The 13,275-nt window shown below is 39.0% G+C and overlaps 1 protein-coding gene across 3 annotated transcripts in view; it reads right to left on the bottom strand.

Moving 5' to 3' along the window:
• Positions 1–13,275, bottom strand: part of PRPF40A (pre-mRNA processing factor 40 homolog A) — a 44,955-nt gene that overhangs the window by 19,190 nt on the left and 12,490 nt on the right. For 2 of the 3 annotated variants that reach the window (XM_044418189.1, XM_044418190.1), the window contains exons 3-9: positions 9,023–9,053; positions 8,166–8,189; positions 3,916–3,993; positions 3,712–3,822; positions 2,826–2,946; positions 2,262–2,286; positions 272–568 (exon numbers count right to left, since the gene is read on the bottom strand). In XM_044418189.1, coding sequence (XP_044274124.1) covers positions 272–568; positions 2,262–2,286; positions 2,826–2,946; positions 3,712–3,816 — 548 coding nt within the window. In that variant the 5' untranslated portion in view covers positions 3,817–3,822; positions 3,916–3,993; positions 8,166–8,189; positions 9,023–9,053. The remainder of the gene's footprint in view (positions 1–271; positions 569–2,261; positions 2,287–2,825; positions 2,947–3,711; positions 3,823–3,915; positions 3,994–8,165; positions 8,190–9,022; positions 9,054–13,275) is intronic. The other variant, XM_044418191.1, reaches the window with a different exon arrangement.

Here is a 13,275-nt window from a genome sequence, read left to right as displayed (position 1 = left end):
ATAAGAACTATTTGGTATTCTACTCAATCCCTCTTATCTTTTTTGTAGAGGAGGACGAGGAATCAGGGAGACAATCTATTTCGCTTTCCTCTCTTAGAAGCTGTCTCCTCTTACAAAGCAGCCACAAATTGAGAGACTGACTAAGGTGTTTTCTGACTTTTTGCTTCACTTTTCTTTGCCATATTCAAGATTTAATTTTCCCAAACTATGAAGGCTACTCTGGAAGAAAAGAGCAGATTAGAACAGAACAATTAGTGAAGTTGTTGCTTACTCTGAGGATTCCTGTTTAGGAGCTTCTTCTACAGAATTTGTGACAACTTCTGCCATTTGTTCCTGTACAACAGGAGCAGGCGGCTGTACCTGCTCATCAGTTGAAGCAGCGACTCTATTTTCATTTTCCACAACAGTAGCAACAGAAGGCGCCTCAGCTTCAGGAGCTGATGCAACAGCAGGAGCGCTGGGGGCTGATGGTGCAGCTGCAGGAGTTTCAGGAACAGTGGTGCCAGCATTTGGAACTCCTGGTGCAACAGCTGCAGCAGATGTTGGAACCGATTCTTCTGGTTTACCACTACACAAACAGACAATATAAAATTTGTATTAGTAATTTTGCTAATTGAAGGTGTATGCAATGTATGTGTGGCTTGGGTTTTACAGGGAAAAATCCAGTTTAGGACTTTCCAAAGTATGGATCAAGCCAATCTCTGCCATCCTCTGCAGAATCTGCCAGCCACACGGCCTCTGACTGTAAGAACTACAAAAAAAATCTCTGAAGTTCTCTAATGAAATACAGGACAGCAGGAAAATCTCCCAGAAGGTAGGAATTTCTTCAACTTTATTTTCCTAGACAAATATTGGCTTAAAGTTAGAATTCCATTTATGTATCCCTGAATCACCCTTTGCTAAGTTGCTGCAAATAGTTCACGGCTTTGAAAGAATAAGGAATTCTAAAGTTAAATATATGTTTAAGATAGAAAGAGGAGCCGTTTTCCGTTGAGAAAACATTCCTGTGGGGTGATCCATAAGGAGAAGCTACTGACCAGGCCAAATCTAAAAATGGGAAGGACTACTCTTTCACACTCTTCCTCATTCTTCCTGGCTGGCAGGCTACCAGAGAAGGACATATTACTCTTGTCAGTGCTCTGAAATGATCTCTCAGAGAGGGCATTTTCCAACCCCATTTTGTTTTCCGTCTTGCCTTTCCCAATTCCTCACACCCTCATGAAGTTAGGCTAAGTGTCACCGCTTCCCCACCCCTCATTGCTAGATCATACCACAGGTCCATCTAGTTCAGCATCCTATTTCTAACAATGGCCAGCCAGATGCCTCTAGGAACCATGAAAACAAGGCATAAATGAAACAGCATCCCTCATACCAATTGTTTGCTTTAGCATCTGGTATTCAGAGATGTACTGTCTTGGATACAGAGGTTCCACATGACTACTAGACATTGACAGACCTGTTCTCTATGAATGCCTCTATCCTTGTGAAAAGCTATCTAAGCCCATGATCATTACTATGCCTTATAGTAGTAAGTTACATAAAGTAATTGTGCCTTGTGTGGGGGAAAATGCTCTTTTGCCTGTCCTAACAACATCCTGCAACCCATTTCACTGGGTATGCCTATATTTCTTCCCTCTATTCACTATATGCCATTCATAATTTGGGGTGATATAGTTAATCAATAAATTGGTTAGAATAGTTGATAAGAAAATTTTTCTGACTAAAAACATGTGCTTGATTGAGCCATAAATTGTTTTTAATTTTTTTAGCAGAATAATGTATAAAACTTGAATAGAATAGAAAGTACTCTAGGAAAAAGCATCCCCCTTCTTTATCATTTACAAAAACATGCTCCTACTGCATCATATATGAATATCACAACAAATAAGTCAAGTAGGCATATTTAACTAATAACTTGAGTTGCAAATTAAAAATCCCATGATCAATCAAATGACATCTCCAGTCACAAATTTCTACCATATTTCTTTCTTGTAGAACAATGCAACCTGTTTCTTTAAAAAAAACCTGCTAATTTAGCTAAAAGGGACATTCCAGGACAGCTGATAACTACACAATCTTCAATGCTCTTTATACACTAAGGTTTAAACAAATTTCAAAGAAAAATCATGCTCCATTTCAGACTGCTAGTAACAACAATAACAATCAGATTATTTATCTGTGACATTTGTATACCACACTTCCTAACATATACCATGGTGGTTCATGTTGTTTTTCCTCAAGAAAAAGATTTTCAAACATACCTGTTTTCTTCTGCTTTAATCATTGCTGTACCAAAAAAAGGAAAAAAGGGAAACTTATCAATTTCAATCTGAAGAAAATTGAGTATTAAAAGGTAACATCTTTAAGTTCAGAAACAGGCCCTAAAAAGTCGACCATGACCAAGATCCAATAAATGGAATCCAACTTGTCATTCCACCAAGGAACAATACTGTTGGTGATAGAGGACTTTTTTCTTCTCCATCTCCCTGCAGCTATATGTATACCCCACAAATCTACTCCAGAAGATTTCCCAACGCACCAGACCAGATCTGGATTGGGAGGACAGAAAGAGGGGACGGAGGAAAATACCATTATGCCAGCAGAATGGCAAATCTAGCTCTAAACCATGGTTCCTCCCCTCTCCGTCCCTCAGATTATACTTCCAGAATATGAAGTGCTTTATTATGCAGTGTAAATTTAGAAGAACAGGAGGTTCTAATCCTCTGTTCATTAACCAAAATTACCACTACTATCATTGCTACAGATTATAACCATACTAGTCACTAGTACTTCCAAGACCAAAAAGACATCTCTTTGAAAATTACCTTCAAGGTCTTCAAGTTCTTTGGGTTTTGCCCAACGTGATTCTTTTGTCTGGGAGTTGTAGTAGTAAGGCTTTCCAGAATCAGATTTATACTCCTTCCATGGACATTTTGATAGCATTTGCTAAGAAAGAAAATATATTCACAAAAATATTTGAAAATGTTCCATAGTGTGGCATTCCTACAATTTAAGTGTTTCCTGTTTGGTTTTTGTCCCCAGAGTTATTTTTGTGCAACTTGTTCATAATTTTCTTTAACATTTTTTGGCCCATCTTTGCTTCTATTTGATACATGCAAACCTGCCAAGCCAATTATCTTGTCTGTTTCAACTGTCAGAGGTATCAATAAAGTGGAGTAAAAAATAGATTAAGAAGCCAAAACTGCATACAGGATAATTTTTACATAGTTGCTGGGACCGTTTTCTGAATTTGTCAGTTTCCATTTCAATTACTCCACTTTGCTGTTCCATTTCAGAGCTGAAACAGACAAGAAAATTGACCAGACAAGACTAGTCATATTAGACAGTCATGCAAAATACAGGCTTGCAAAATACCATCAAAAATAAATTTGAAAAGGGGTGGCAAGCCAGCAACAGTTTTTCAAAGAGCCACCTGGCATCAGTGAAGGAAGCATCATAAGTGCGCCAGCAGGATTACTTTTCTTGTTTGCTAGCCGATTCCCAAAGCCATCCCTCAGGTCAGAATGATCATAATGGGTTGATCAACCCGTAGAAAAAGTCATACCTTTTTAGAGTGGCTCGCTGCCAAAAAATGAGCTACCCTGTGGGACACTTTGGGTTCATTATGACATGGCAACCCACCATGACCCACTGAGAATTGTTGTGCAACAAGTGACAATTAGTGGTGAACTTTTTTCAACTGTATTTTACCTCTGCAGGTGTTTTCAGATCGTCAGGTTTCTCCCAAGTGGACTGTTTTGTCTCAGTATTGTAATAGTATGTTCTTCCATCTGGTGATTTATGCTCTGACCACATGGATTTCTAAAACACAATAGACCACATGAAGATTATTTTAAAATGTCTATCGAGTACAAGACAAAGTGATACAAAAATAATACAGGATAAATCTGATACCTGTTTGGCAGGTTCCTCATTAGCAGAGCTGTTGGCTGGAGTGGCTTGCTGCACTGAGCAAACGACTGGCGGTGTGGGCTAAATAAAGAAGAAAGCACACTTTTGAAGAACTGATACCAGAAACTTGCTTTTACTTAAAAAAATAATATTCCAAAAGAGAAACACAGTAGCAAGTTAAAAGTAACTCTATGTAACCTATTTGTCCTAAGCTAATAGGAGATCAGTATGATATTTGCATGCTTAGTCTTGTCCCTAGGTCAGCTTCAATTTCATAGAACAGACTCTGTTTAAATAAATGTCTATACAGATTAAGTCAAACACAATTTAGAATTGGCTCCTCCTTCAGGGGCAATCCTGTATGACCTAATTATGCATTCAAAACTGGCAATCAGATACATGAAAAAGAACCACTCTTTCTGTAAACTACTTCACTCTATTTTCAGAATCTGGATGTTAGCTGTTCACACTTTTGATAAACTTGTCTGTTTCTCTTTTTGCTCATTTTGTTTTTGGCACCCCACTTTTGGTTTTTGTATAGCTAAATTGTTCAAAACCAGGAGATACTAGCTGATACCTTGCCCTCCTCCGAAGCTCAGCCATGAAAAGGAATATTGAAAGCTTCAGTGCTAGTTTTGATTAAGCATGGTTTGCCATTATGTTCATGGTTAACATAAACCATGGTTAATCTTAGCTTTTGCTTATTCAAACTGTAAAAGTTCATCAAGGTTCAGATACAGCACTGTGTCTGTACATACAATCACTACGCTAATGAGTAAAAAGCAGAAGGCACCAAACAAATTCTCTCACAGCTTCACCCTCATACTGTTCCATCATGGTTTAATGCTACATGCAAACACTGTTTGCATGGATTGGGAGCTGTGAATGTAACACTTAAATTTGATGCTGCTTAGAAAATAGTTCTTGACATGTTCATTCCATGAGTAATACACATGGCCATGGCCATGTTTAACTCAATGCAAAACAGTAACTGATGAGCGGAGAAATACATTTACATTAAGCATACCATTCCAAAGTCAGTCAGCTTGAATAAAGGGAGTGGGAACAGCATGCTTCAGTGAAGGACAGTATTATTCTCTTCTTCAATGCCCCCTTTTTACAATGCTATTCATACACTCTTTCCTTATAACCATTTATAAAGTAAATGGTTATTATTGCTGGTGAGCATAAGAAAAGGTATACTTAGTACTTCTTATTCTGATGTACTTTTAATTCACCTACCTGCAGCTAACCCTTAATTACATTCTGTAGAATGGGGCACATAAAAGCCGAACTAGTTCTGTAATAGCTTACTTCAGAGTTCTAGACTAGTATATTAAATAATGAAAAATGTTGTCTATTGCACTCAGATAGGACCTTATATTCATAGATAAACCAGCGTTCTATGTATCTAATCCACATCCTATTTGTTAAGCGATAGAAGTTTCAAGCTGAGTAACTGTGAGATGCCAAACCACAGCTGAGTGTTCCATCCCAGGGCTTGCTCCCCCACTCCTCATATGCTTCTCTTGTCAACAGGGAACTATTTTTTACTTATAAGTATAGTTTATTTATTGTCCAGTAACAATTTGTCATTGTTCAGACGAGAGATATACAAGGAATCCATTTTGGCAATGGGACTCCACTGGATTCCCTGGACTTGGCTGCTCAGATTCTGGCCCAATTTAATACTGCAATGAGTCAAGTTCCTGGTGATCATGTCCAGCATTCACACAGCGCTAACCAGAAATCAAGCTCCGCAGGGACACTGGATAAGCAGCATCCCTCTTCCACATCACAGGGAGCAGCCCCCCCTTTTTTTTGGTGCTGCTGCACATGACACAGAAAAAGGCTGTTTGGTTGCATAGTCTTCATACTGTCAGTGTTTGTGAACTTCCTTTCAGCTTAGCTCACTTTGTAAGACAAAGCTGAGCACCACAGGACTCAGTCTGAGAGCTAGTGTGGTGTGGTGGTTAAAAGTGCGGGTCTGGGGCTCCAGTGATCTGGGTTCTAGTTGCCACTCAGCAATGGAGCCAACTAGGTGCCTTCAGGCCTGTCACAGACTCACAGCCCAGCCTTCCTCATGGGGTTGTTGTTGTTGTGGGGATAAGAATGACAGCAGGAAGAGGAGAATCATGTAAGACACTTTGAGTTCTTTAAAAAAGAAAAAGTGGGATATGACTCTAATAATAAATAAATAAAATATAAATAAAAGGAAGCCTACAAATGCTAGAGACACTGATTCCATGGAGCTTTGATGCATCCTAGTATGGACATAAAAAAACCAGTTAACTGAAAATGGAATCAAATAGCTCCATTCTTGTGCTGTGCTACCATGCAAACATGAGGAGACAGAATCTCCTGTGAGAGTGAAAGAGTCATTACTGTATACCTGAACCCTATTAATTTGGTTCTGTCTAGGATGTGCTGAAGCCTGACTACAAGGACAATGTCAGGAAGGTGGAGAGAGCTTCTACAGGATGCAATTAGCTCAAGGTATTTTCCAGAATACTACTACTCTGCAAGTTCATGGGATGTGAATGAGGGAATATGAAGACATCAGAGTACACATGTATGCATTAAACAAAATATTGTATGCATCCCACACATACATCTTCAATAAATAAATAACTTATTTATAATTATTTAAATTTAAAATAATTTATGTTGAGAGCCACCCCGAGGCTTTGGCGAATGGGGTGGAATAGAAATTTTCTAAATAAATAAATACATACATACATACATATTACTTGTCAATTTAGAATTAGCACCATAACACTAGATTAAAATTGTTCCAGCAAATGAAAATATTAGCAGTGGCAAGTCTCCCACCAAGCAGTGCTGGCATACTGAAGGGATCACTACATCCCTTCAGCATCACTACAAAAGGCAGGAACTAGGCTAAGCTAAATACATTTACATTCCAGAAATTTCAAAGAAAATGGTTAAGAACACTGTTAACTCTGTTAATGAAACCAATGGGATGCAAAAGTGCTTAATTTTGACTGAATTATGTCAAAAGCATTTACATTACTATACCTAAATTATAAAGCAGGCATAGCTATATTAGCTCTCAATGAATAAATCACAGATGAATAGTAATCCAATTCTGATCTGGATTAGAAATGTTATCTGAGCTTGAATCCCACTTCATTTAAGATGTCCGATCACTATCTCTCAGGTTTCTGTATCATGCAGGAGTGTTTTACGTATCAGAGTGGTAAAACTCTGCACAAAGCCCTAAATGCCTTTGAGGAAAGACAGGCTTAAAACTATAAATAAAAATAAATTGAATGGTAAAATAATAGTTGCTAAAGTAACAGGCTGAGCACTGGTGGCTTCAGAATTAAGATTAACATTAAACAAAAGTAACTGCACTGCCATTAAATCACTAAGCAGTTGAAAGAGCCAATTTAGACTACTACTGAATAACTCATCCCTGAATCTGAAAGATCTTTACAACTCAACTTGGTGGAAAAATTCTCCTTTCCTGGGCAGGGTCCCTGAGCAGCTGGTTGCCAACTAAGTCCAGATGCTCTTGAATTAAGATTGATTATCTGAATTCATTTCTATTGTGGTTCCAGTCAGTTTTTGGCACAAGCAACCTTGATGACCCCACATAATGACCTATGGCTTGAGAAAGATTGGGGCTGGCATTGACTCTGTTGTTTGTCTTTGATCTCTCAGAACCTTTGGATACAATCAACCATGGTATCCTTCTGGGGTGACTGACTGAGCTGTGAGCAGAGCGTATTTGGATAGTCAGCTCCAGAAAGTGGTACTTGGGAGATTTGCTTGGCCCCATGGGTTCTTCATTATGTGGTTCTGCAATTGCTGGTTTTGTCCCCCATACTATATAATAACTACATGGGTTTGGAGTATATTGTCGTCATTACACTGATAAATGCAGCTGGATTATTTAATTATTTAAAGCTTTTATATTCCGCCATTCACTGTGTTTCTGGGATTTTTCCTTTTCAGTGTGGGTGCACTAGGGCAATGCCTGTCTGTTACACTGGGCTGGATTAGAGCTGACAAATTGAAATACAATCCAAACAAGACTGAGATAGTCTTAGTGGGCAGATTTTCTGACTAAGTATTTTGCCAGCTCTAGATTGTACTCCATCTGAAGGATCAGATTTGTAGCTTGGGCTATCTCCTAGAGTCACTACTGTCACTTAAGGCTCAGATGGTCTCACAGTTTAAATGCCAAAAATAATCAAATTACCAAGGCAACAACACATTTTGCTTACCTGGGTTCCAGGGGGGGGCTAAACCTATGCGATATAAAATACGAAAGCACAATTTAGGAAACATAATTTAAATAATCCCAATCCTGGGCATTTAACACAATTCTAAAGGTTTCAGAATATATTAACACATGCATACTGAATTCAGTAAGTTACTTCCAAGCAATGTTCTTGCAAAAATCAGACAGATGTTTATGGTTATATCTCTTTTTCCTGATAGATGACTGAGTAGTACTTCTGCCTAATCAGTCTGAGTGCCAAGCAAGTAACTTTTTTTCAGAAGAGCACAGTTAGAATCTGACTAGAAAGTTCAACATTTAAAGAAGATGCTAAACAGTGGCACTGAAAGCTCTTGGCTTTGTGTAAAAATCACTAAATTCAACTCTACTATACTCAAGAGAAGTAATACTCCTATACTAATGGGGCCTGCAACAAAAAGTTGCAATATGAAACACTCCTGTTCAGTTTTCCAGTCAGTCAACCATTTTATTCTCCACAATACTCCATCCCAACTCTTCCCATTTAAAAAAAAAATCCTATCCCACTCTGTAGCAGTCAATCAGCATTCCGTGGTACCTGAGCAAACTTAGTTCTATCCGTACCATTTCCGCTGTTCCCCCATAACTTTTCCTCTAGTTCAACCCCAGATAAATCTTTCTTCAAAGGATCTGCCTTCTAGTTTTTGAAGAAAGCACCCAAACATTTTGACCAATACAAGGTAACAAATAAAGAGAACGAACATTTTCAAATTCTCTTCAGCTGAATCATCTGTTTAAATTTTTAACTAATATGATTGCAGCATTTATAATTCTTCTACATTATTTAGGCAAATCCTCAAACAAGTAATTATTTATACATACCAATCTGAGAATCCATATTGTTCACTCCTGGCTGGGGAAAGAAAAAACACTATTTTAAAAACACAGCTTCTATAGCATATTTAACTAGGGTTTTTTTCCAACTGGCAAGAAGTAGTCAAGAAAACTGGATGCAGAGTGCTCCCCCCCCCTTTATAATTTTTAATTAAACCAGATATTGTAATTCAGGAGAAATTTGCACAAGCTTATATTCAAACATCTGGATAAGAGGTGAACAAATTATGGTAAGCAGGTAAGCTGCATTCCCCATCTCCATTTACTATTAACTTGGTTCCTTTAGGCAGTTCTTAAAGGAAAAAGACAGCATCATGATTTAGCACAGCTCAGCACAATTTTAACTCAGAACTCAAATTTTAACTTGTAGCAGAACTCAGCACAGTTCTGCTACAAACCTAAAACATGGATAAGAGGGATCATCACCTGCAGAATAGTTGCACAAAAAGCATCTGCTACGAATTCAGATCAACATTTACCATTTGTTGTGCTTTGGTAACTAGAGGAAAACACATTAAGATAAGCCATTTAAATTATAGGTTCTTTCAGTTACTGGGTTTGTGTGCACTGCACACCATGGGCCAGTTTGTGTGCTCACTTACACCTGCAGGAAGTCGGGTTGGATCAGTTAGCACCCCATGGCGAGCCTGACAAACGATCAGGTTCACTATACATTGTTGGCATACTCCTCTATTCTGTGGGAACCCGGGAATACTGCAGGAGGAAAGAGCCATTCCAATTCCCTTCACCACTAAAGCAGAGATTGGAAGCCTTGGCTGTGGCTGTGTTTGGGGGTTGCCTGCTGCCAACCTGAACACTTCTCTGAAGAGGCGTTAAATATATTTATCTCCTTCTGGTGTTTCTTGACAGCTTTTTCTTGACCCCCCCCCCCATTTGCTGCAAAATCCTCACCTCCCACTCCTTTAGTTCCCATCAGAGTGCGTATTCTGCACTCTCTCCCAAGCTTCTAGGTACACAGCAAAGTTCTTATGTGCACTCCCTTCCCCTTTTCTAGGGAAAAAGAAGTTTTGACAGCTTCAAAACTCTGCTGTCGCTACATGCAGTCAAGTCATCTCTGACTATGAATGAATGCCCTCCAAACTGTCTTGTCCTTGACCACCCTGGTCAGATGTTGGGAACTCAAGACTCTACCTCACTTTATGAAATTCAATTCTTTCATATTCAGTCTCCCTCTTTTTCTCTGCCTCCTACTTTCCCTAGCAATATTGTCTTCTCCAGTCAGTCTTGCCCTCTCAAGATGTGCCCAAAGTATGAAAGCTTCAGTTTCATCAATTTTACTTCCAGGGAAAGTTTTGGCTTGATTTTATCTCTGTCCCACCTTTTAAAAAGACTTTTTTCCCAGTGCAAAAAGGGTGGCTTTCCACTGCAACATGTATCTATATGTCCTAATCCAACTCCCTGGTTGCCACTCAGCCTTACCTTAAGGAGCCAGAGTTTGGCATTTAGCTGTCAAACCCAAAAAACCTTACTGGTGTGGGGGGGAGAAGGCGGGGGGGTCTGACTGTAAAAAATTTTTAACTCCCCTCCAAATCTTTTTCTCAGCTAAAGATTTACCACATTTTTGCTTGCTAATAACTCAATTTTGACAGCCATCAAGAAAAACTTGGAACTTCTTGTGGACAATATTTAGGGCAGGTACCTGCTGCCCCCCGACAGCACTTCATCAAAAACTCTGGACTGCTACAGTTACCCAGCTGCAGATATTGAACAAACATAATATTAGGCAGTAATGAACTGGGCTCTTTAACATGTCATTGGGCCACTTTGAAGCTGGCTCGACATATGGCTTTTCTGATGTCCCCGCACTCCCCAAAAAAGTAGATTGTGGTTATAGCACAAAAGAAGAGAATTACTTGTTATTCCTGTGGTGTTCCATGGGATACCTCAAAAAGACCAGGGGCTGTCGTAGGAATCAATAAATCATAGTGAACTTAATTTCTGTTGGGAGTCACCATGGGTCGTTTGCATGACATCTAACCTACTGTGGCTTCTTTTCATGGAAGATTTCCAATAATGGGAGAACATGTCCACTAAGTAACCAAGCACACAAAAGCCTGAATAGCACAATAAGCCAATAAACTTGTATAAAAGTATAACCCAGTAAACATGGTTTACCTTAATTTCCAAATGGTTTTTTGACAAGACCACCCCCGCAAGATTTCTGAGTAAATTTAGAACTAATAGGATAATAGAGGTTCTCTTATAGATCAGCAACTAGTTAAAAAAGAGAAAGCATGGAATAGGAATAAATAGTCAACTCTTGCAATGAACAGATGTAAATAATGGGAACCCAGAAGAATCTCTACTGGACTGGTATTTTTACCTAGTTTATAACATCTGAAATTGAAAATCAGCAGTGAGTTGCCCAGATTTGCTGGTGACACCAAATTATTCAGTATCATTAAGACAAAAGTAATTATGAAGAGCTCCAAAAGAATCTCTCTGAACTGAAGGGATGGGCATTACAATATCAAATGTGATTTCATGTAAACAAGTATAAGCAATGCCCACAAAAAAATCCCTCTTTCAAATACATGCTCACTAGATCTCAGCAGGTTGCAACAAACCGAGAAAGAGATCTTGGAGTCATTAAGGGCTACTTGATGAAAATATTGACCCAGAGTTCAGTTTCTAGAAAAAGACAAATTTTAGGTTGGACATAATTTGAAAAGGAACTGAACTGCTAGTATCATACTGCCCTCATACAAATTTTATGGTGCGACCAGTTGGTATATCGGGTACTGTTTTGATTTCTGCATCCCAATTAAAACATTGTAGAGCTAGAAAAAGTACAGAAAATGGCAACCAAAAAGATCATGTAACTGGAACAACTCTCTTATAAACAACTGTGTAATTGTATAGTACATAATTAACTATAGAACTGTGTTGCAGCATCTGGAATTCATTTATCTTAGAAAAAATAAGTGAATACAGAAAGATATGAGAGAGGTGTATATGGAAGACATGAGACAAAATGATACATGTGGTGGAGAAAGGAGTTAAGAACAGCTTTGCTCCCTCTCTCATAAAAGTAGAATCAACAAACATCTAATGAAGCTCATTAGTATGCAATTCAGGACAGAAAAGCACAGCACACAGATAAATTAAGGAATTCACTAGCACAAGATGCCATGATAGGTGTCAACTTGGCTATCCATTAAAGGGAACTGAACATATTCATGGAGGATAACACTATCAATGACTAGTAGTCATGACTGCTAAGTATCATCTCCAATACCAAAGGCAGTATGAGTGATGGTAAGGGTGTACTATTACATTCATGCCTTGCTTGTGGGGGTTCTCAAGAGCAGCTGGACTAGTCACTCTGTGAACACAGAGCTAATTTACCTGGGTCTTTAGTCTGATCCAGCATGTCTGTTCCTATATTAGGATAATAAAACCTGATATTACTACAGTAAGGTTTTTGAATCTGAGTCTTCAAGCCAAGCTAGATCTGATAAAGCAGTATCAGACCGTGGACATATAAAATATGAGGGGCGATATGTCATGTTAATATTGTATGGAATGGTGCATGCCCCCTACACAAACACTCCTAGAGTATATTGTCCTAGGCACTTCTTTCCTAGGCACTGATCCCATTTCTGGATCTGAAGCAAGGTTACCATATGTGCCAGGTCTCTTCACCTGCAATCTTTTTGATGTTACAATTAAGGGTTGAAACAGCTCACCCCCACCAATTCATACATGAATGAAGGAGACATATGAACTGATGTGCTTTTGCCACTGTATACAATATACCCTATGCAAACATACAACCTAGCTGCTTTTCTCGCCATTCTATCTCTGCTACTCACAGAGACAGAATGCAACCATTTTTATGACAGGTACAATTTCTATCCCAAGCTATCCCTGGAGGCCCAGGTGGAGTCGGTTTCTAGGAATGCTTTTTATCAGCTTTGGCTGATTTATCAGCTGCATCTGTACATGGACTAGTCGAGCATTCCTACAGTCATCCGTGCGCTGGTAATCTTTCACATGAATTACGAGAGCCAGTGTGGTGTAGTGGTTAAGAGCATGGGACTGGGATTCAGACAATCTGGGTTCTAGTCCCCGCTCAGTCATGGAGCCAACTGGGTACTTTGGGCCAGTCACAGACTCTCAGCCCAACCTACCTCACAGGGTTGTTGTTGTGGGGATAAGATGGAGGAGGAGGAGATGATGTAAGCTGCCTTTTTCCTACAAAGGGCTCAAGGCAGCTT

The sequence above is a fragment of the Varanus komodoensis genome, unplaced genomic scaffold (assembly GCF_004798865.1).
Source record: "Varanus komodoensis strain SLA01 unplaced genomic scaffold, ASM479886v1 scaffold9, whole genome shotgun sequence".
NCBI lineage: Eukaryota > Metazoa > Chordata > Lepidosauria > Squamata > Varanidae > Varanus > Varanus komodoensis.
This window is presented reverse-complemented; position numbering and strand designations above follow the sequence as displayed.